General features: G+C 36.9%; 2 protein-coding genes across 3 annotated transcripts in view; one reads left to right on the top strand and one right to left on the bottom strand.

Annotated features, from left to right (window-relative positions):
• The window catches only part of myo19 (myosin XIX), a 41,991-nt gene extending 22,910 nt beyond the window's left edge, over window positions 1-19,081 (bottom strand). The window contains exons 1-8 of the mRNA XM_079607189.1: window positions 18,789-19,081; window positions 13,328-13,475; window positions 11,685-11,833; window positions 5,394-5,507; window positions 2,853-2,979; window positions 2,678-2,747; window positions 2,481-2,583; window positions 2,199-2,295 (exon numbers count right to left, since the gene is read on the bottom strand). Coding sequence (XP_079463315.1) covers window positions 2,199-2,295; window positions 2,481-2,583; window positions 2,678-2,747; window positions 2,853-2,979; window positions 5,394-5,507; window positions 11,685-11,833; window positions 13,328-13,475; window positions 18,789-18,899 — 919 coding nt within the window. The 5' untranslated portion in view covers window positions 18,900-19,081. The remainder of the gene's footprint in view (window positions 1-2,198; window positions 2,296-2,480; window positions 2,584-2,677; window positions 2,748-2,852; window positions 2,980-5,393; window positions 5,508-11,684; window positions 11,834-13,327; window positions 13,476-18,788) is intronic.
• Window positions 19,047-24,255, top strand: pigw (phosphatidylinositol glycan anchor biosynthesis, class W). Of its 2 annotated transcripts, none has more exons than XM_079607195.1 (2): window positions 19,047-19,372; window positions 21,181-24,255. In XM_079607195.1, the coding sequence occupies exon 2, from the start codon at window positions 21,184-21,186 to the stop codon at window positions 22,645-22,647; it is 1,464 nt and encodes a 487-aa protein (XP_079463321.1). In that variant the 5' UTR covers window positions 19,047-19,372; window positions 21,181-21,183; the 3' UTR covers window positions 22,648-24,255. The 2 variants fall into 2 exon arrangements, with proteins under 2 accessions (XP_079463321.1, XP_079463322.1); XM_079607196.1 differs by lacking the exon at window positions 19,047-19,372 and adding an exon at window positions 20,871-20,967 and having other exon boundaries at window positions 21,181-22,786.
• Window positions 24,256-25,202: the final 947 nt, after the last annotated feature.

Here is a 25,202-nt window from a genome sequence, read left to right as displayed (position 1 = left end):
CCTCATAAAATGCTTCAAAAGACAAATTCATGAAGTATATTGCAGGCATGAAAACAGGTCAGGGGTAAAAAAGGTGAGAAGGATGCGGCATATATACCATCCCCCGAACCCCCCCCCCCCCCCCCCAAAAAAAAACAAAACAAAAACAAAACAACAACAACAAAAAAACAACTTGTAATCTGCATTGGCATTGTAGTAGGCTACCAGTGTTTCTCACAGGATTTTTGGATCACTGTGATGAGTGGTCCTCTGCCACTCTAGGGGGGTTCGGGGGCATGCTCCCCCGTAAGAAAATTTTGTGCTTTTTAATGTGAAATTCATCAATCTGGTGCAAATTAAACAAAGAAAATTTCAAAACTCTTTTAGTTACAGTGTCTGTCTACATTTCTACTACAATAATAGTTATAATATTAATCCCATGATAGTAATAGCCATATAGACTATTGTAAAACAAATGCACTGAAAAATAAAGGAAACTTTCATAATTAGTTTTGTACTAATTTCTATACTTGAAAGAGTATATTTCTATACTTCACATTAAAGATGTGATTGGGCTAGCCCAGTGTCAATCAAGAAAAGAACCAATGGGCCGCTGATCTACGTATTTCATCGGGTCTCAGAGAAAAAAAACTATTTACTACTACTATTTATCCCAAAAATGCCCCAAACCAGTCGTCTGTATGATAATCTGAAACAAGCACTGGTGAGCCGTTGTCCTGCTTCACTTCACAGATGCTGAGTGAAAGGAGAATTATAGAATGAAAGGATATTCATTTATATGACACTTTATTAATCAGGAGAACAGCTTGTTCAGCGCGTCATACGTCGTCCTTTCAGTTTCGGTTTTCAATCGATCAAGTTTTTTCACGTTCTCTCGATAAACCACCCCTTTCAATCCGATCGAAATAATTTGTAATAGAGCTGACACTTTGAGTTTTTAAAGGGTTATGTTAAAGCCCTACTTGTTATGTTTTTATAAAATATCTATAGTGAATGCATTATCATATCACCGTATTATTTACCGCCATGCAACTGCGAGCCACAAATTAAAGCTTGGCGAGCCGCATGAGGAGAACGCATGAGGAGCCGCAATGAATACTTGTTCCTGCTCGCTCAGCGCTCACGGCGCCCGCGCCCACTCGCGATATTATCTCGCCCACTTCTATGTCAAAATAAAAAATAATGACATTGGCAACATCGCTGTCTGTATCTGACAGGACAGTTAACATTATAAGCTAACTTACCTCAGGCTTGCTTTCCGACGTGCGGTTCTTTGTTCGGCAGTGTGTCCAGTTCTCAGACTCGCGGTGTAAAAGACTTTGAAAACATTTCTGCCCTAACGTTACTCTGACTCGTATTGGCTGTCATGTTTCGGCATTCGGAATGATGATTGTTTTTTAAAGCTTATAGTTTTGTAAAGTTTATGGTAACTTTATAGGGGATAAATGCTGGCCTCGACCTCGAACACCCCCCCCCCCCCCCCCCCCTCTCCTCTCTAAAATATTTTCTCATCGGATCTGCACAAATCACGTAGGTGACCCTTTTAGGTTTTAAAACGGCGAATTTCGCCGAAAGGTGAGGAGTTTTCATGCCTGATATTGAAACTATATTATCGCCCAGATCTTTATATGAAGATGGATATATAGGTATGTCCATCTTTATTGATTGCTTATATCATTGCAAAATGTAAATTATATAATTGCCCAGCTCTTATCTGCTAAATGTCTGGGATAAATATATTAAAGTCCCCTTGTGGTGAAAATACAGCTTTTAATGTTGTTTATGTGTCTATGTGGTGTTTTTAATACGCTTTAAGACAAACCATGAGTAAATTCATAAGTCGACAGCATTGCTGAGTATTTTCTGCTTAAAACTGCAGTGAACCAAAGACAGTCTCAAAAACACGGTTTGAAATCGCTGGTGTTTCTGACGTCACACACTACCTTGTAACCAATCAGATCAACGTGTGATCGTCAACCAGTGGATCTCTGAGTGAGTGAGTGGAGGCGGGGCTCTTTTGCATATTCATAGAACCGCATATACTAAATGAGGCAAGGGTGTCGAGTTACATTCAAGCTATTTTATGGCATGAATAATTTATTTCAAGGAATAAACATTTAAATATGTCTCTTTGGTGATCAAAGGTGAGTTAAGGATAAAATTATTGACTACAGGGGGACTTTGACTTTAATTCTTGCCTTCTAAGGTTCTCTCAGCATGTGGCAACCACGTAAAGTCTTGTTCCAAAGGCAGCATCCATTCCAGTCTCTGTTTGTCTGTGGCTCCTTTCATCATCTTCAAATCAAACCAACAATAAACAAAAAAAAAACATACAAATGAACACTCAACTGCCTGACATCAAAATGTTTGTAGATGATCTAAACATAAAGGGCATTAGAACTGATAATATTACTGGAAATGGAAATATTTTAAGTATTTGTCTTCCTGGTAGGTTCTGTGAATGCAGGCTCTTACTTTACCTGGTAAAATATGTGAAAATTTCTTTCATTTGGCGCTTGGATAGCCACTCTGGTCTTCTCCAAGAGATACGTATGCACTGACGCCCCGACCAGCAGCTGAGAGCTGAATTATAAAATCACATTGGTTTAAAACAATCACAAGATGCTTTAGGTTCATGTGCCTGAAGTCAACGAAACTGAGAGAAAACACAACTGACCCGTTGAGCTGAAGCTGAATGTATTTTCCAAAGCGACTGCTGTTGCTGTTGCGTAACGTGCAGGCATTGCCTGGGGAAGAAGGGAAGAGGTAAATAAAGGCTTTTGGAAAGAGTCTATTGAAGATATCTCTGAAAATCATAGAGGAAACAAGAGTACAACATGAAGTGCGCTCACCAAACGCCTCCATGATGGGGTTGGAGTCCAGTACTCGTCTTTCTATCTTCTCCACTGTGTTCTGGGACTTCTGAGAAGAGGCGGCCACAGTGGCATAATACTTCATCAGACAACGTGACGTCCATGTCTGAAGAGAGATTTAGTACAGAAGATGTGGTCTAAATCGCTTTGAGATCCGCCAAAAAGACGGTTTTCAGCTCAGTGTTAAACTTAATATGTGACCCTGGATCACAAAACCAGTCACGAGTCACACGGGTATATCTGTGGCGATAGCCAACAATACATTGTATGCGTTAAAATTATCGATTTTTCTTTTATGGCAAAAATCATTGGGATATTAAGTAAAGATCATGTTCCATGAAGATATTTAGTCAATTTCCTACCGTAAATATATAAAACATGTATTTTTGTGAGTGAATGCAGCACAATCGTGAACATAAATGCAAAATTTGAAAGTAGATTTTCTTAATTTTTAGAATTTTTTTTTGCACCCTCAGATTCCAGATGTTCAAATAGTTGTATCTCGACCAAATATTGTCCTATAAAGAAATCAAACTTTCATGGATTTTTATATTAAGAGAGTTCATTGTACTATGAAACAGCCAAATTCAGAATAGTGCTGGGTATCGATTCAAATTTCAAGAATCGATTCGATTCCGATTCTCAAGATCTTGAATCGATTATCATTATTCGATTCGATTCGATTCGATCCGATCCGATCTTATATTCTTAAAATATAAAATTTTCTAAAGTTTTAACTGTTCATGAACAATCAAGTGTTTGTATTAAATAACATTCACAAACATACATTAATGTTGTAAAAATATATTGTTCACTCAATGTGTTGATGTTAGATAAGGCATTAAGTAATATTAATGAATGGTATCTTAATGTAGTGTTAGCAACTAAACAGGAGATAAAACGTGTTTTATTTGACTTGACTGTCCTTTTATTTAATCCAAAACTGCGTTCATATTTAGAAGGCCTTTTAAACTAGATACAACAGCACACGATACCACTTTAGGGGCCGTTCACATATCGCGTTTTATACGCGTGCAAATTCAGTGAGAAGCACTTCAGTGCATCCAGAGAATGTCTAGTGCATCTCAACAGGTCATGTGACAAAAACCAGCGGCCATTCCGTAACAAAATGGAAAGCTCGGCCGAACAGCTGATCGTCGCTGTACAGGGCGGCTTTTTATTTCTCATCTCAATGAATATATCTAGTAGTAAAGCTAATGCAAGGGCTAGAAATCAATAAATGTTTTGATGATACTTCCTCGTCATCATGGAGAGTGCAGTTTGCACCGCTTTCTCCTTTCCACAAGCGCGTGCTTTCCCGTTGCGTCTGTCGTTGCTATGCAACCATGAACAGAGGCGCGGCTGGAAAACGAATTTGCACGCGCAAAAAACGCACTATGTGAACGGCTCTTTCCTCATTTCTGGTCAACAAGTCTTATATACTGTCTATGGTGGATTCAGAGAGACCGCATTAGCAGCGCTGCCGGTCGCCATGTCTCAGTGTGTTTATGGGGAAAATATAGGCCTGTTATTAAATCGATCCTCTGAGTTACGGATCGATCTTTAGAAATTAATATGAAAATCGATTCAGAATTGGTGAATCGATTTTTTCAACACAGCACTAATTCAGAACACAAAAAGGCTTTCAAAACTTTCATAATTTTCTAACATGCAGATCTTTCTGAAGAATGTATATTTGAAACAAGTTTATTTCGATAATTTTAGTCTGATCTTTTTCCCAAAAGCATAATTAGCCAACTACACTGTAAAAAAATATTTTTCATGATATGTTATCACAATTTTTTTTGTAAAATCAATAATTTATGTGGTTCGATAACATATTTTGAGTTTCTATTGATTAAACCAATCTCCTTCATTGTATTAACTACTGTTTTTAATTGTAAATGAACTTAAAATTAAGGCAACCAGGTTACTTACCTTTTTTAAGTTAAACCAAAAAGATTTAACAGTGTACACGGTAAAAAAAACTAAAGTTGCTGTTTAAATTACATTAAAACTAAATTACATTAAAACTGACTTTTAAAAAAAAAGTGAAATCTTGTATAACTTATTTAAAAAAATTAGATGAGTTAAAGCAATGTAAAAACATACTGTTAGTTGTCATAACTTATTGATCACTGTTATTACTGTTATTTTCTGTTTTAATATTGTCATTGCTGCAACTTGTTGTGTGGTGACCTTGAGTGGTTTGAAAGGCGCCTTAAATAAAATGCTTTATTATTATATTATTTCATAGTTGATTGATCATAGTTGGCTTTGGGAAACAGTTTGAGCATCACATGTCAGATATTGTTATGTAAATCTGTCACAACTTGAAGTAGCTTTACAAAGAGACTGACATTGAAGTAAAGAGCAACCTACAGTAAAGCTCTGTCACTAACTTCACATGTGAAAAGAGGTTTACATAGAGCTAGGACTGTTCATTTTGTGTAGCAGTTATTACACATATGCATTGGAAAACATGAATTAGGGAACCTACGCCACACAAACACCGCTTACCTTGCCAGCTCCGCTCTCTCCAGAGACGACCAGCGATTGGTTCATGGGCTCCACCTGGCCTTGCACATTCCTATACGCCTCTTCTGCTACGATGAAGATGTGTGGCTTAAATTCCTACGTACAAAGAGATGCTTTAACATTGCCTTCTATATTATGATATTATAATTGACTAGGGCTGGGACGATACACCTATCTCCCGAATCCCGATACTTGGGTGCCGATACGATATGTATTGCGATTTTTTTTAATTGCGATTCAATATTGCAAATTTTTTTTAACACTAGACCATCGTGAAAATTTAAATCACACAGACTGTACATGATGTATAAGATGAGTCATATTAACAAAAACAAATCATCACATCTTTCTGACTTTTATTTCAGAAGCATCATACAATACTAGGCCTACATTCTCTTGAATAAATGATTCAATATCAAATAAATATTTCAACAGTCACTTGTCAAACAATGTAATCGATAAATGTGTTATTTTAAGCACCGCTATCGTAGACATCAGTAGGGCTGTAATCTCCCAGTCGACTTATTGGTCGATACATTCTGGCTCGACCAAAATTCTGATTGGTCGATTTTTTGCCATGTTAATTTCATCAGGTGGAAAGCACTAATTACTAATGGGGGGTGTTTTCAGAGCACCCCTGTTTCACAGGTAACAGTCTGTCTTCAGAACACCCCCCTTGTTTTCACTTTTTTTGGATTAGCCCAACCGAGCTTGATTGACAGGCGATCTGCCCAATCATACTCCGCCATCCGCCATTTTGTCCAACAAAAGCAGTCAGGAAAGTTATGGGAGGATTTGAACTTGAGAAGCGGAGTGTACTGACGCCTTTCCGCGGTTAAAACAACATTCCTTCTGACGTTCATTCATGTTTATTTGATGCTATAAATGAACTAGAAGGAAGAGATGATCGGTTCACGAGCAGCTTTAACTGAAGCTCTACAGCGATCTGTCAGACACATTAAAGAGCCACAAAACGGTATTAATTGTTTAAATTTCTTTAAAAAATGAACAAATTTGAAAGGTGAGACTTTGTTTAAATCAAAAGTAACCCAAAAGTAAGCTGGTCTGTCCTGTCTGTGAGCGCGTGTCAGTGTCCTCTATGCTCCGCGATGTATTTTTCACTGCGTGAGAACAACAGTGAGTTGTGTGTGTGTGAGAGCAGCGTAGCTTGTCGGTCGGACATAGCAACAGTAACTAAAGGGGGCGGGTCTTTGCGCAGTGCCCACTGTTTGTATTTGTTTTGAGCCTATGGTTTATTATTCAGTTATGCACTTTATTTAGTTTCTGCTCTCGTATTGATCTGGTTTGTTTAATAAATATTATTTTTTTATTAAAGTGGACGTGCCTTTAAGCTTTAAGTTAATAGTCTATTCGCTTTTCAGTGCGTTCAGTCTTCACGTCTCTTCCACGAGTCCACTTGGTATATTACGTCACTCAACACTCATAGATAACGGCACATTTCATCCTCTTTTGGATTAAAAAAAAAATCTTTAGAATCGTAAAAAATAAATAAAGAAAAAACGATAGCTAAGTGAACCGATTTTTTCTCCCAGCCCTATAATTTACCCTTATCTGTCCCAGAAAATGGCCATAAAATGTTAGTCAATATCATCTAGAGTGACCTCAGTTTATTTATATCCAACTTCAGGGCTCCAGACTGCGACCAATTGGTCGCATTTTGCGACCAAAATTTGAGAGTGTGCGACTGAATTTTACATCCAGTCGCACATGTGCGACCAGTAAATTAGTCCCTTTTTTTTTCTTTTCTTTTTTTACACGTTAAACGTGGAAGGGGCTTATCAATGAATCCGGAATGTGTGGCAGTGCAAGAAGAATAGGGAATGGCCACTGTAAGTGGCTAATGTGTGGAGGGGGAGGGTCCTAGAGATAATCGAGCGCGCGTTTAAACGTCTGTAGGAAGGAGACGGAGACAAATATCACAACCTGCTATGTGCGTCTGAGCCACGAGCAAGCGAACTATTGACTCGTTCTGTGGCTAGTGTGCCAGTTAAATTCACTTGCTGGCTTCTCAAATAAAACATTACAACAGCGATAATAATAAAAAAACGTGAAGAAAACGATTACTCTTTGTGCATTGTTCAATGTGAGTGCCAAATGCTCGAACATGACCTGTCATTTACGCCGTCATCACCCGGGAGTTGATAGCGCACGAGCGCAGGCGAGACCTGAACTGCAGATGTTACCATCGGTGTTTAAACTAAACTCATTTATTTTGCCAATGCAAACATTCAAGAGCAAGACGCGAAAGAGAACTCGCGTCTAGATTTGTGCGCGCGTGTGTGTGTGTGTGCGCGCGCTCGTGTCTATGTGTATGCGTAGGTTACTCATCTCGGACAGCGCGCAAATATTATCTTTCAAGTTATCTTTCAAGTCTTGCTCTTGAATGGACAAATTCACACAAAAAGTAAGTCAACATGTCCGTCTTGATGAGTATCCTAGCAGACATAGTATCTGTTATGCCTTAAGTGAACATGTATGAAGAAAGACACTCACAGTATCGGTGTAGGCCTACTGAATCAGCTCTGAATTAAATAGCTTTTGTAACTTTAATAAGGATTCATCTTTAATTTATACAGTCAAATAAGCAATGTTATTTTACATTTGATTATTTTATTCAATTTCTGTACCTGAAAACTAATGTTAGACCTACCTGAAAAGCATAGTTTATTTTATTAGTAGGCTAGGCTATCTTTGCTCTATTGTATTTATTTGTGCTTTTGCTTGTGGTTAGATTATTTCTTAATTTTTTTGACAGTAGTCTTTTTTTCCCCTGAACATAACACCGAAATCATACCGAAACCGTGAACCTAAAACCGTGATACAAACTGAACTGTGAGCTATTTGAAATGTTGCAGCCCTAGTACAGTGTCACAGTCGGATGATGATTCAGAGTGAGAGGTTTTAGTGGCAAAAAAGGCCGAACCCACCATTTTCGGGAAGACTGGCTGCGAGAATTCAGCTGGTTGAGGTAGTACTGTAAGGAGACGAATACCATGAACTGCGAATGTTGCAGTCGCTACCCCATAACTGCGGGGAACACGAAGTTTGCCGACAGTGCAGGCACTTCACAGTTTAAACACAATACTCTATTTAATAACAAAGCATAGAGTATGCGGTGTTAATAAATCAATTGCCGGTTGCTTTTAGAAGACAAGAGGCTGTAACGTTAAATCAGAGCGCAAAGGCATTGTAATTTCTGCATCTATTATCAAAGTATTTATTAGTAATACACTGGAAATTAGTAGAAATGTGAATATTTGGTTAGTATGTTGATTTACGGTGTGTGCTCCTAAATTTCCTGGTTGTGCTCCTAAAATTTTCAGTTAGGGGCCACTGTGCTCCTAGGGAAAAAAGTTAGTCTGGAGCCCTGAACTTCCTGGTTTGCAATTTTTCCATTAACATTCTCAGATGTCAAAATAAACATGCAGAGGAGTTACTGGGCCATGGCGTAAATACGAAAAGGTCAAATCTCATAAATAATGGACTAATAGTTTGTATTTTAGCACAAATGAATGGCAGCTGGTGACCAGAAGACGTAACAAAGGCATTATAGACTGTTCAGCACTGTTTAAAATATAAAAAGTTAAAGACTGACTCATTAACGTCATATTGAATAATCCTACAGAACCTGCAGCACACTGAACAGACCAGGTGTGCAAACATTGTTTTGACACTGTCCTCCGCTATGACAAAAGGCAGATCGTCCTGTCATCTGTTATGCATTAACTGTATAGCTTTCTAGTTTCAAAAGACAACACACTACTGGAGGTGGGTGTCATGACTTAAAATCTTTATATCTTGGTTAATGTAGATAATCAAAATGTAGTTATTTTTGCTTCATTCAACAACAATTTAACCAATAAATATTTTCTGTACTACATACTCAAGCAGTAAATGTCTATTTTCGATACATTTGATAATAACGCAAATACTAAATAAATGTAAGGTGCTTCATCTGAGCCATGCTTGAAGCTGTTGTACAACAACCTACAGTTACACCTCGTTAAAAACAAGGATACAAAATAATTCACATTCAACAAAGCTGTTGTTTTTGGTGCAATAAAGTTGCCTTCTGCAGTGCAGTTTGCTATACTTAAGGCTTCAGTTTTCCTATTGGTGTCTAATTGTTTAACCCTAACCCTAATCATATAGCAAAATCAACACCGGTTAAAGGTGCAGTTAGAGATTGATGAGAAATATGGGTGTAACGGTTCACAAAATTCACGGTTCGGTTCGATTCGATACACTTGTGTCACGGTTCGGTACGTTTTCGATACAGCAAAAAGAAAGAAATGCCAGAGAAATTTCCTTGATTTAATTATTTTAATTATATTTTTATTAACATAATAACATTTAATAACATCATAAAGTATTTTTTTTTTTTTACTTTGAGCAATGATGGAGCTATACTTGACTTTTCTTAGGAGCATATAAAACAAAACAGCTCCTTGGACAAAATGAAATGTAATATTGTAGTAGTTATAAACAGGTTTATTTTAGTTCAGATTAACATTTGAGGGCAGCAATTGTATTCATAATGTCAAAATAAAACCGACGTAATGTTACTTGAAAACATTATAGCCTACTATTCCTGCCAAGCGTCCATGGTTACAGTTAGTAGTGTTACAGTAAATCCGTAACAGTGTCGCTTGATCAAGATCAGCTCGCGCTGCATTGGTCCAAACTGATAAACGGTCCGTCAACCACACAACAACGAGTAGGTCAGTTTCGTTACATTACATTTGCCATTTGATGTTTTGGTCGCGCCAGCGTCTCTTACATTATTTGGCGCTTGCTGCGCCTACATTTGAAATAACTAAATTTTGGTCGGCAGGAAAAATGGTCCAACATGGTTCGGTTTGAAAATGCGTACCAAAAACCGAACAGAAAGCCTCGTACCGAACGGTTCAATACGAATATGTGTATCGTTACACCCCTAATGAGAAACATTATTGATATTTGAAATCAACCCAAACAAACACAGTAAAGCGAAGCAAAATAATGCTACATGAAAAATAATACGAAGATGGGGAACGAATGACCAGGTTGTCCTGTTACTTTAGCTAACATTACAACAACAGTATATCTTGGTTCTGTGAAACAGCAAAACCAATAATACTCACGTATTAGGGCTGCACGATTAATCGCAATTAACCCGAAATTGCGCTTAAACCGTTCTGTGTTAGTGCGATTATGAAATCGCAAAGGCTGTGATTATTTTTATGCGTAGCTTGTCAGTGAAGCACGGCTCTGTGATCAGTAGTAAACGCTCCATCTGCGAGTTTGAGTCGCTTATAACGTGCATTTGAAAAAGCAAAACATCTAAAATTTTTTATTTTATTTTTTTTTTACCTTAGTTTATAGTTTTTCCATTTGAATTCTTCTTTAATATGCTGTACTGTTTTATGTTTTCTATCTTATTGTTTGTTTCCTTGGCTTTTGTAAAGCACTTTGGTCAACACCAGTTGTTTTTAAACGTACTATACAAATAAAATTGTATTGTACTGTAAACATCTGTCCAAACATGAGAAGCATTTATGAACCTCTTGCCCAACAAGACAACATTTAATAACATTTTTACTCCAAACTCACTTCATAACATCAGTTGAGTGTTCTGTGAGATGATGTGGCTTCTTCTGCGGCAGGGAATATTTGGGGTTCCTGCGCAAGAGCGCCCTCTGGCTTTCAGACGGAGCAGCATTTACTACTGATCACAGAACTGTGCTGCACTGACAAGTGGCGCATAATAATAATAATGATGGAGCCTTTGCCAAATCGCGTTAGATTTAATACTGATTTATCGCGCAACAACAACACAACCTCTGCGCCTGTTTTCAGGCCTTCCTGCTCTAAAGTCTCTTCAGTGCTGGAAAGCTTTTCTAATATTAACGAGGGTCCAAAATCTTCTGCCTGATCACAACTCTTCTTTTTCTAGTGATATTCCTCTGAGCTTTTCTCTTTTGTAATGTCTCTCAGCCATCTCTCTGTCTACAGTCTTTCTTCAAATCTGTAGCTGATTGGCTGCAAGTGTGTTGTGGTGCTTGGTCCGATCCACTTTCAACAGCGTTTCTCAGAAATCGTTTATTGCACCTTTAACATACCAATTCATGGCATGAAGCATCAAACCCCCCCAGTCCTACATATGACCATATAAACTCATGGTATTTATGGCTTCCACAGCAAAGTATTTGTAACTTGTACATTTTAATGTTCGAGATGTACTGACTTATTCATGTCCTCACGTGTGTTTACCTGAGGCTGAGGGGCGGAGTGATATTCCCTCATCACATCCAGAGAGTACAGGTGAGGGATGGGTTGGAAGGGGTTTAGGGCGACCAGCGTACAGCCAGCGTGTGTGTAGAAAACCTTCGCGCTGTACCTGGCCTGCAGACATTTCAGCACTGTACAACACACCCCACACCACAGCAGGAATTAAACACAGACTCACACTAGCAGAAGAGCTAGAAGTATAAGATAAGGTAAAATAGTAATTCATGTTACTTGTATTATTTTGTTAAAGTCCCCCTGTGGTGAAAATCCAGCCTTTAATGTTGTTTATGTGTCTATGTGGTGTTTTTAATATGCTTTAAGAGAAACCATGTGTAAATTCATAAGTCAACGGCATTGCTGAGTATTTTCTGCTTAAAACTGCAGTGAACCAAAGACCGTCTCAAAAACACGGTTTGAAATCGCTGGTGTTTCTGACGTCACAAACTACCTTGTAACCAATCAGATCAACGTGTGATCGACAACCAGTGGATCTCTGAGCTGAGTGAGTGAGTGGAGGCGGGGCTCATTTGCATATTCATAGAACCGCGCATACTAAATGAGGCAAGGGTGTAGAGTTACTTTCAAGCTATTTTAAGACATGAAGATTTTTTTTTCCAAGGAAAAAAACATTTAAAAATATGTAATTTTGGTGAAGTTTTAATCATAACATGATTGACTATAGGGGGACTTGTAAGTAAGTACAGATTTAAGAGGGGTTTAAAAGACAATTTGAACTTAATTGAGCTGGATAATGACAGGATTCAGACCTTAGGCCGGTTAAACGCCATATTGAATTCAACACGGATGAAAAAAAGGCAGTGAGGTATAGACTTTATACATGGCAAGCACTGTATAATTGCATTATTATACATTGTATTCAACATTATTTATAGCAGTTTAATGTAGTACTGACACTAAAACTCTGAAAACGTGAATTTTTTTTCTCAGTAATTTATATTTTGGGTGAATTTCCACAAAACATTTTGTCACTATCCACAAAACATATTGTTGCATTTTTGTATTGCGATATATTGTGACATACAGTATATACACCCCTATAAAACCATGTTTTTGAGGTTCACGGCAGTTTTTAAGAGAAAATACTCATCAATGGTGTGTTGACTTATGAATTTACACATGGTTTGTCTTAAAGCATATTAAAAACACCACATAGACGACATTAAAAGCTTGATTTTCACCACAGGGGGACTTTAAATATGACGCTATCCTGATTTAGGGCTATTGTCTTCAGTAGAGCTGCTTTACAGCTGAAATTGTGTTTTTTTTCATAATTGGTTCATTTTACAACAATACTTAACACTATTTTCCTGTTCATTCATGTAAAGCTGCTTTGATCTGTATTGTATAAATGTATTAAGTTATTTTTGATGTGATGTTATGTTGATATTGATGTAATGGTTGATATTATGAATCAGAATTCAAGCTCCAACCTCTAGAATTTCAGGCATTAAAAATACAGAAAGCATATAATCTAAATTGATTTGCAAACCACTGTTTATGTAAACCCTTAGGAAATGAATTCACCATATATTGATGGAACAACTGATAGGAAAAACAATCTCAGAGTTAATTGAATATTAATTGCGTTTGCACACACACTGTACCTGTAGAAGGGGTGACCGGGTTGACTTTAGTGAGGTCATCGTACGTATGAAGTTCAGCTTCATTGATGAGGAAGTCTCTGATGTCCACTTCCAGTGAATCATTGAGAGGTTTCCCGAGGCCCTGGGCTTTGTCTGTCAGTCCATTTACCTGCATAATGCAAATTAATCTGCTCAGAGCATGCATTCAAAAATAATTGGTTCCACTCACTGACTGTACTGATGCAGCAATACAATTCAGAAATGTTTCATACGTATAAGCCCTGATGCCATTTTGCACAACATTAAAGGTGGGGTATGTAATTCTCTTTTTTGAAAAATCACTTAAAATCCTATTCCTAACCCACTTACAGCCACTGAGTTAGAAGCACTGAAATAAAAATTAAGCAATTTAATCATCTGTGGAACGGGCAGGACTCGAAAAACTCCAGCCAATCATTTCCAAGACCACCTAGAATCATTGGACAGTAAGTGTGTCAATCAAACGGTCGTACCATCCCCCCCTCCCCCCTCCATGTCCATGTTCTTTGAATGGGTGGAGTCAAAGGAAAGAAGGTAGGACCATTTGAGTTGTGTATTTTCAAAATCTGCCAGCCGTTTTGCAAATCGCATACGCCACCTTTAAAATACAAATGTAATAAGGGATGCACAGATTTTAACATTTTGCCAGATACCGGTAACCGGTAATTATTTATATTTGAAAGCCGATAACCGATATATCGGCCGATAAATCTAAATCCAAATTTTTAAATACATTTTTTTTTTTGAGAGCCTGATTACAAAAACAATAGTCACTCTCAACCATTAAAATCCCAAGCAAACAATGATAATGTTCTCATTATAAATGTATATAGCCTATTTGTGTTGCACTGAACTGTATTTTCCTTTTTTGAAGTGATTTCCAATCATATTTCAAGCAATTTAAAACCATCATGTTGAACAGTGCGCATCTGAAGGAAATAACACATTATTTATCGCCTTTAAAGGGGTCATGACATGAGAAACCAAATTTGCCTTGATCTTTTGGTATATAAGAGGTCTTTGTACCATTAAAACGTCCTGCAAGTTTCATAGCTTAAGACGTCCTCCCCATTATAAACGAATCATTTATTTAATCAAGCTCTAAATACAGCTCGTTCTGGATCCATGGTAAGAAGTGACGTCACGGTACGAAGTGACGTACCAGCGTTTGCATAATGACCGCCTCCGGCACAAGACAACTACGCTTTAAGCGCAAGGTAACTATGCTCATTTCGTATCATTGTCACGACCGCGCCCGCGCGCCTCACAAGTGTTCAGTCGCCGGACAGCGAGTGGGTCTGTGTACAGGGAAATGACGATGCCGCAGATGTGCTGTTCCTGCTGTGGACAAACAACATCTGTGAATACGCTGCGAAAGATCCAGTCATCAGGGAAAAATGGATGCACTTTATTTTTTGCGGACGTCTCAGTCACGGCAGTGTTAGTTTAAGCGTTTGTTCTATACATTTTAAGGATGACTGTTTTGAGCTTTGCCAGAAAACTGTTGCTCAAAGATAAGTCCGTGCCGACTATTCTGGGCTCAACATCGACGACGCAAACTGTAAGTAATGTATTTAAAACTTTAAACTACTTTTTAAATACGCTGAAAGATCCAGTCGTCAGGGAAAAATGGATGCACTTTATTTTTTGCGGACGTCCCAGTCACGGCAGTGTTCTATACATTATAAGGATGACTGTTTTGAGGAAAAAATCCCAATATGATGCTTGGCTTTGCCAGAAAACTGTTGCTCAAAGATAAGTCCATGCCGACTCTTCTGGGCTCAATAACGACGACGCAAACTTACTTTTTACCATGGCTAATATAAACACATTTGTATAAGAGAATCTTGAAAATATGTCGCCTTTCTAGTAGGCCTACATGTGATAGAAAATCAAAAATGTTGCCTTTATCAATGCTGCATCTTCAAAGATGGCCTGTCTGTGCATGCATTTTTGTCCGTGCTACACCCTATCATTTCATTGGAATTAGTTAAATAATGTTAAACTGTTAGCAAATTAAGCTATAGGATAATTATGCAACAATAATCCGTTTTCAAGTGTCTCGGGTTAATTTTTTTTTATTAATTCAAAATAGTTTCACTTTCCATGTGGACACGGGCTGATCCAGTCTTCGTTGTTGTGGTGATGCTTCATTTTGTGGTGATTCCTCATCTGATTCCGGCTCAAACATAATAAGGTTTTATCATTGCAAGAGCCATCGCTTCACATGCATCACCCGCTAATAAACAGTTGCGCCGAATCCGCAAACCTTCTGGCTGGGGGCGTTAATAATTGATGCATAGGCACTGACGTTAGCCAATCATAACAGTGGGCGTTAACACTGAACTCTTAAAGGGGAAACACCCCCAAAACAGACTGTTTGAATCAGAGGATGAGAGACAGGGAAAAGGTCATAAATCACTACATTTTAAAAGTTTTTTGTAAAAAAAACTATAGTAATACTATAATTGCACCTAAGGGAACATAATAATGAAATTAAAAAAACCATGTCATGACCCCTTTAAAATATCAGCCATATTTTCTTGTCGGGCCGATAACAATAACATTAAAAACGAACATATATCAGCCGATACCGATATGGTGGCAGCAGATATATCATGCATCCCTAAATTGAATTAAAAACAGTATAATTTAAATATAAAACAACACATCCATTCAAAGCCCATGGTATGCAATCTCATTTCACATAATGCACAATATCATCACTAAACCTGTTTTATGTCAGCATATCAGTATCGGCCGATATATGTTAATTTGTATTTTTTAATTTGATCATTATCAGCCTGATAAGATAATTTGGCCGATACATTAAAGCCGATAAATAATGTATTATTTCCTTCAGATGAGACACTTCAGATGCGCAATGTTCAGCATGATGGTTTTGATGAATTGCTTAAAATATGATTGGAAATCACTTTAAAAAAGGAAAATGCAGTTAAGAGCAACATGTGCAGCACAAGTCTGTCATATAAGATACATACAATTATAATGAGAATATAATTATAATCGTGTGCTTGAGACGTGGCTTTTAATGATGACTTTTGTTGTTGTAATCAGGCTCTCAAAAATGATGTAAAAATTGGAATTTAGATTTATCGGACAATGCCGGTGAAACTGGAAAAATCTGAATATGGTGCAAAATTTCATTTATTTCAGTAATTCAACTTAAAAGGTGAAATTCATATAGACTCATTACATGCAAAGTGAGATATTTCAAGCCTTTATTTTGTTATCATTTTGATGATTATGGCTAACAGCTTATGAAAACTTTTCACAATATTCAAATTTTTCAAGTTTCACCTGTATATCGGTTATCAGCTTTCAAATATAAAGAATTATCAGTTATCAGTATCGTCCAAATTTTTCATATCGGTGCATCCCTAGTTTCAGTAAATTTTTATTTGTCATATTTCTCACATCTTTGAGATCTGACTTGCTTGTACTATTCCTCTCTTAAAAAGACGCTTGCAAGTTCCTAATGAGCGACAACAGAGCCAAAAAAAAAAAAAAAAAAAAAAAAAGACCTTATCCAAACCAACAAGCCTGGACTTCATCAAGAAAATTATAAATATCGGGTATAAACTGAGTAATGAAAATTGCACGTCCTCCAATTCTGCTGTGAATCCACATGTTCTCATGACAGCATGTGTTGAGAAGGGTCAGGACAGGCTGAAGACAAGCTAATTATACACAGTACACACTGTCTGCAGGACGGGCCTGCTCCTAATCCAATAACAAACACAGCAACACTACCTGGTTAATTACAGATTTAGAGATCACAGAAATTGATTGATGACAGATTAATTCAGAAACATCTAACAAAACAATTACAGATGGACTAGTTGCACGTGGCCGCCATTTTGTGCACGGAGCGAATTCCCATTTAATTTTACATGATCCCGTTTCAACTGCCAGGATCTTTCCGTCTGGCGCCAACACTGAAGTTATGAATCATAATGGATCGGAAATAATAATGAGATGATGACTGTATCTGTGGGCATGAGAAACACTTCATGGCACAACAAACCATCTGCACTATTCACACTTAACACAGTAAACTAGACATAATACCCGAGGGTGACCTTTAATAAGGCAACTTTATTAGACTAGAGTGCACATATCAAAACACACATGAACAAAAACAATATAGGCCTAATAACTAGTCTCCTAATGGACAGATGGTATGTTCCCTTAACCTCCCCTTAACCTCGTATAAAGAAGGTATGCCAAAAAAGTAGAGCCTTTTAGGTCGTGTTGTGCGCATGCTCAGATTAGGCTGACCTGCTGAATAATCTGAGCATGGCCTTTTTCAGATTAACTGCACCTCTGCATAATCCGCCAATGACAACACGAGCACGTCAATGAATATGCAAATGAGGTGACACCGGAAAAACAAGACAGTTCAAATAGTGATTACATATAATCACAGTAAATCACTTTATCAACAATTATTGTTAAACCCAATTGAAAACTAGTCCAGGGTGACATTTATTAACTAATTACTTCCTTTAATTACTTCCTTTAAAAATAAAATGTGTATTGTTAGGACAGGAATAATAATAAGATAAATAGTTTTTTACAATGACATTTGAGAATATAAATCTGTGTTCCCCATCAATATGTGTGTGTGTGTGTGTGTGTGTGTGTGTGTGTGTGTGTGTGTGTGTGTGTGTGTGTGTGTGTGTGTGTGTGTATGTGTGTGTGTTAATTGTGATGAGAAAATTTGAAAACTATGAATACTTATGTGAACCATTGTACTAACATATTGGTAACACTTTACAATAAGGTTCATTAGTTAACATTAGTTAACTACATTAGTTAGGCTAACATTAACAAATAATGAACTGCACTTATACAGCATTTATACATCTTTGTTAATGTTAATTTCAACATTTACTAATACTTTATTAAAATCTTGTTAACATGAGTTAATGCACTGTGAACTAACAATGAACAGCTTTATTCATATTAACTAACATTAACAAAGATTAATAAATACTGTAACAAATGTATTTCTCATTGTTAGTTCATGTTAGTTAATACATTAACTAATGTTTAATAAATTAACCTTATTGTAAAGTGTTACCTATTTTTTTGGACATGGTAAGTTACCATGGTAATAAAATCTTAGGTTTTGGGCTTGTGCCTTTGTAATACCATGGTACTTTTTGAAGTAACATATATATATTATGGCACATGAACATGGCAATAATTCAGTACTATGTTATTACTATATGATACCACAATTATTTATTTGTAATGGATCGCTTTCAGATAAACGTTTATTTTCATGTTCAGTTCGTCAGTTTAAATTCAACTCAACAAGTCTTGTTTGTTGATGATAAATCTTAAACTTAGTTATGCGTATAAAAAAAGTGAGGTAAACGTATTAAATGAACAGTGAATAATAAAGTTAGTGTACCTTTTCCTTCTGTAGATTTGGTCTTCCAGGTTTTCCCAAACTCCCGTCAGAACTGTTAACGGTCGAAACGTCTTTATTTCGGAATAAAAGCTTCTGTTTGACATTCGCCATGACTGTAAACTTTAGAAAGACGCGTTTCGCGGTATATACTTCATCATATCTCTGCCATTAGGCGGATATTTTATAAGTTATTTTGTGTTTTTCAGCCATGAAAATTCCTCAGTGAAGGACAAAACTCCCCGCTCGCGCGCGACTCACACCGGCGGGCACTGACACGCGCAGTAACGTCACTCAAGAAAATTCCCCGCCCATATTGTGACGTTTCATGTAAGCCACGCCCAACGCGGAAAAGAAACATTCCAGTGCCAATGTGCGACGACACTTTGTTATAAACTGAGGATTATTAATGAAACATAAACGATTTATTAGAGGAATGTGTATTTCTACTTTTTAATGAAAAGATACAAGTACAGTGATGATACATAGGAGACCCTGTTTAGTGTGTTAAACCGGTTTATCCTGACAGACCACTGTTTTAATGTGGTTTCTGTAGTTTAGTCTCACTACACATCACACGGGGAGAGGTAAGGCACATTTTATATAATACATGAGCTTCAATAAATGTGTTTCTTGATTAAATCGCTTAAATTTAATTGTTTGCACTTAAATGTTTGAGACCAAAAATGCCATGGTCAATTTTAGGATTGGCAGAGCATCATCATGGTTTATAACTTATATTATATACAATAACTAACTATATTATACTTAAATAAAGTATATTATACTATCATACGAATCAGACAACATTTTGGCCAATTAACATAAATGTATTATTAATTTAGATAATAATATACTATATATAGGTCTCCTGCTCACCAATGCTGCATTTATTTGATCAATTTAAATTATTACAATTTAAAATATCTGCTTTCTATTTAAATATATTTAAAAGTGTAATTTATTCCTGTGATCAAAGCTGAATTTTCAGCATCATTACTCCAGTCTTCAGTGTCACATGATCCTTCAGAAATCAGTGTAATATGATGATTCGATACTCAAAAAATATTCATTATTATTATTATCAATGTTGAACACACTTCACCAGTTGTGGACAATAATTTTTTCAGGATTCTTTGATTTTATTTGTTTATTTATTTGTAATATAATCTTTTGTAACATCAGAAATGTCTTTACTGTCACTTTTGATCAATTTAATGCATCTATACTGAATAAAAGTATTGATTTCTTTTATTTCCCCCCTTTTGAACGGTAGTGTATAATTTAAAAAAGCTTTCTATTTCAGATAAATGCTGTTCTTTTGAACTTTCTATTCTGAAAAAAACAAAAAAATTACACAACTCTTTTCAACATTGATAATAATAAATAAACATTTCTTGTGCATCAAATCATCATATTATTCTGATTTCTGAAGGATCATGTGACACTGAAGACTGGAGTAATGATGCTGAAAATTCAGCTTTGATCACAGGAATAAATTACACTTTACTAGATATTCACATAGAAAACAGCCATTTTAAATTGTAATAATATTTCACAATATTACAATTTTCTTCGCATTTTAATCAAATAAATGCAGCTTTGTCGAGCAGAAGAAACTTCTTTTAAAGGGGTGTTTGATTATGATTTTTTTCACTTTTCTAACTGTAGTTAGTGTGTAATGTTGCTGTTTGATCATAAACAACATCTGCAAAGTTACAACGCTCAAAGTTCAGAGCAAAGGGAGATATTTGCTTTTAAAGAAATCACTTTTTAAGGACTACAACAAACGGCTGGTAGGAACTACATGACATTCCTCCCGGGTTAGTGACATCACCAACCCTAAAATTTACATAAACCCCGCCCCCGGAACACGATTTATAGATTATCATGACTAATATTAATATGCTTATCAATGACTAGAAGATAACTACACATAATCTACATAAATTCATCAACTAATCATTCAGAAATGTCCTGTTCTTCTACATGTTGTCACTTCTTCTCGAGTCTCTCCATCATTGTCTGACTCCGGTTTGAACATAAAAGGCTAAACGTTTTTGAAATGTTCTGTGTGTGTGTGTGTGTGTGTGTGAGGTAAAAGGACACAAGCTCTTGTAGCTCCGCCCCCTGTGCCAGGAGCAGCAGCTCATTTGCATTTAAAGGGACAGACACAAAAACGGTGTGTTTTTGCTCACCCTCAAAAAGATACGATGCTATATAAAAATATCTGTGGGGTATTTTGAGCTAAAACTTCACATACACACATCAGAGACTTATTTTACATCTTGTGAAAAGGGCATTATACCACCCCTTTAAAAACTTTCGAATGGCAGTGTATGCAAATACACAATGTTTTATATTAGAAATAAAATATGTATGTTTCTTTTCACAGACGATGGCATCGCCAGACGAGAAAGTTGCGTTCGTCAGCAATCTGAACGGCACCAGCCTGACGGAGGTTTCTCTGGGATCCTTCCTAGCCCCGCTGTGCTTCCTCAGTCGAGGCCTCTTCCTGATCCTCTTCCACCTGGGAAAGGGGATTCTTCCGTTCTCCCGGGCGGCCCATCTCCTGTTGGACTTCACATCTCTAATAATGCCTTTGGTCCTGTCATGCACCGCGTTAAGCGACATCCTTCACTTCGTAATCGTGGGGTTAGCTATAGTCGACTTCGCCGTCCTATACCTCGTGTATAAGAACGGAAAGCGAGGCTCCTTCTCTAATACGATGGACAAGTTTGTGCAAAGCAGAGTTGAATCAAACCAAGTCCCGTTTGTAACCGTGTTCCGCGTCTTAGTCAATGTGAAGACCGCCATTAGCATTTTAGCTGTTGATTTCAGCGTGTTCCCAAGACGCTACGCAAAAACGGAGACGTATGGTACAGGAGTGATGGATTTCGGCGTGGGCGCATACGTGATTGCTAACGCACTGGTGTGTCCCGAAGCAAGAGGAAAGCCGATGCGCGGATCGCGGATCGGTCACGTGATCAAGCAGTCCGTCTCAGTCTGGCCGTTGGTCCTGTTAGGGTTCGTGAGGCTCGCGAGCGTTAAATCATCCGGGTATCACGAACATGTGACTGAGTATGGAGTTCACTGGAACTTTTTTTTCACGTTAGCCATCGTCAGACTGGTGGCGTCTGCACTGCTGGCTCTCTTCCCGGTTAACTCCTCGTGGATTCTTGCCGTGTTCATCGGTGGGACGTACCAGGTTATCTTGGAGACGACAGGTCTGAAGTCCTTTCTCGTGCGCGGGAATAATCGCGTAGGCTTTCTGCAGGAGAACAAAGAGGGCATCTTCTCAGTCGTGGGTTACGTCGCCATCTACATGGCGGGGGTTCAGATCGGCCATTACCTCATGCAAAGCAGAGCTTTAGTTCGAGACTGGATCAGAGTGATCCGTAACCTTCTGGTGACTAGCGTCGGGTTGTTTATCGCGTTATACGCGTGCCAGACATGCATAGAGCCAGTGTCACGCAGAATGGCTAACCTATCGTTCTGCGTTTGGACTGTAGCGCAAGCCATGTTCTTCCTCTCTTGTTTAAGCATTGGTGATTTAGTGTTACTGTTTTCTAAAGTCATCTCTAATTTTTCCCTTGTGTCTGCGTCGTGGACTCCTCAAAATAGGAAGTCTGAGAAAGTGAGGTATAATATGGATGCGTTATGCCTCGTACAGTCGGTTAACCGGAACCAGTTGTTATATTTCCTGCTGGCGAATGTCATGACGGGTTTGACCAACGTGTTCATAGACACTCTGAACTGCAGTGATGTTTTAGGTGTGAGTGTTTTGCTCTTGTATATGTTCATGAGCAGCTTGGTCATATTCATTTTGCATATCAATAAAATAACCATTAAGTTCTGGTAAACAGTTTATTAAAGGGGTGGTTGATTATGGTTTCACTTTTCTACCTGTAGTTAGTGTGTAATGTTGCTGTTTGATCATAAACAACATCTGCAAAGTTACAACGCTCAAAGTTCAGAGCAAAGGGAGATATTTGGTTTTAAAGAAATAGTTTTTTAAGAACTACAACAAACGGCTGGTAGAAACTACACGACATTCCTCCCGGGTTAGTGACATCACCAACCCTAGAATTTACATAAACCCCGCCCCCGGAACACGATTTATAGATTATCATGACAGAATATGCTAATCAATGACTAGAAGATAACTACACATAATCTACATAAACTCATCAACTAACCATTCAGAAATGTCCTGTTGCTTCTACATGTTGTCACTTCTTCTTGAGTCTCTCCATCATTGTCTGACTCCGGTTTGAACATAAAAGGCTAAAAGTTTTTGAAATGTTCAGTGTGTGTGTGTGTGTGTGTGTGTGTGTGTGTGTGTGTGTGTGTGTGTGTGTGTGTGTGTGTGTGTGTGTGTGTGTGTGTGTGTGTGTGGTAAAAGGCAGTGTTGGGGAAAGTTACTTCTAAAAGTAATGCATTACAAAATTGCGTTACTCCCTTAAAAAGTAACTAATTGCATTACTTAGTTACTTTTTAGGAAAGTAATGCTTTACGTTACTTTTGCGTTACTTTTTTTCCCGGCTGGGCTTGTTTTTTTTATAACACAAAAGTTCTATTTTTGGGCAAATGTAAAGACCCGTTCACAGCAAAAGTGAAATAATAATCCTCAGGCTGAAGGAAATGTGTACAGTAGAGGAAATTTCTATCTATCTATAGTCACTTTTGCTTATTAAACTGAATCATCGAAGGTCAGAAGCAAGTACATTGGTCAATAAAGTGAGATTAAATGCATGAAAATGTATGTTTTATATAACATATTTAGTTATTGGAGGTTCTGAATATGCATTTCACTGATTTTATTCATTTTGAGGAATATTGAATATTGCTTGGTGTGTGCAAGTGAGATGAGTAAATGCTCACATTTACTCTAGAACTACAATAAACACACACACACACACACACACACACGGCACTTTGATTTGTCTCAACATGAGGACAGGAGAGCTGTCAGTCAATAAATGGGAAAACAAAGTAACTTAATTTGAAAAAGTAACTCAGATATTTTGGTGTAAATTTTAAAAGTAATGCGTTACTTTACTAGTTACTTGAAAAAGTAATCCGATTACGTAACTCAAGTTACTTGTAATGCATTTCCCCGAACACTGGTAAAAGGACACGAGCTGTTGAAGCTCCGCCCCCTGTGCCGGGAGCAGCAGCTCATTTGCATTTAAAGGGACAGACAAAAAACGATGTGTTTTTGCTCACCCTCAAAGAGTGACGATTTTAACATGATATATAAAAATATCTGTGGGGTATTTTGAGCTAAAACTTCACACACACACTCTGGGGACATCAGAGACTTATTTTACATCTTGTGAAAAGCGCATTAGACCACCCCTTTAATTTAACTTTAGGTTTCTAAATGGATCTCTCGTTTCAACTGCTGTGAAATATGCTGTGTGTAAATTGTTTGCAAAGTGCAAATAAAAGTGAATGGGTTATTTTTAAATATGCTGTTACTATATGTGTAATAATCTGTATTATACAGGTAAACTCGAAAAATTAGAATATGGTGCAAAAGTTCATTTATTTCAAGTAATTCAACTTAAAAGGTGAAACTAATATATTATATAGACTCATTACATGCAAAGTGAGATATTTCAAGCCTTTATTTGTTATAATTTTGATGATTATGGCTTACAGCTAAGTTGAATTACTGAAATAAATCAACTTTTGCTCCATATTCAAATTTTTCCAGTTTCACCTGTATATCAAATATTAAAGTATTAAATTGGATGATTTCATGCCAATATTAGATGCAAATAACATGGACATCACATCAGAGATTTAGATTCAGATTTGTGTCTTTATATATGCTCTAATTGGCCGACATTTCTTTTATCTTACTTTTTTACTTTTTTTTTCTTTCTTTTCTTTTTTCACAGTTCCTGTATGGTAAATGGATAATAATAATCTAAATGTAATCCAAAAATAATCCATGTAGACTTTTATTTAATATAATCAGTTTTTAAAGTTGCATGCATAATAATTAGAAAAGAATTAGGAAAAATGCTGATGTATACTAAAATAATTATAAGATACAATTTAAGCAAATATGTCATGCAGACTTTGAATTAAATAATATTTAAACAAATATGCAATCATAAAACATGCATGTATACTAATTATAAAATCATTTAAAAATACGTGTTTGCTAATATTATTTAAAATTATTTTAACTCAATTGATATTATGTCATAAAACTATATGCAACATATGTTCATTTTCATGTATTCTTTAATGTAGATCATAACTGCATGATAATTAGAAAATTATTAGGAAACATGTTTACTAATATTCCTAAGTCTTTTAATTATGTCATAAAAACCGCATTCAAAATAATTATAAGATCCATTTTAAACAAATATGTCATGCACTCTTTGAAATAAATAA

The sequence above is a fragment of the Phoxinus phoxinus genome (assembly GCF_949152265.1).
Source record: "Phoxinus phoxinus genome assembly, chromosome: 3".
Lineage (NCBI taxonomy): Eukaryota > Metazoa > Chordata > Actinopteri > Cypriniformes > Leuciscidae > Phoxinus > Phoxinus phoxinus.
The sequence above is the reverse complement of the archived record's forward strand: the minus strand, read 5'-3'. Positions and strand labels throughout refer to the sequence as shown.

Excerpts from the sequence above, each read along its gene's own strand:
- pigw (XM_079607195.1), top strand. The coding sequence starts at position 21,184 with ATGGCATCGCCAGACGAGAAAGTTGCGTTCGTCAGCAATCTGAACGGC.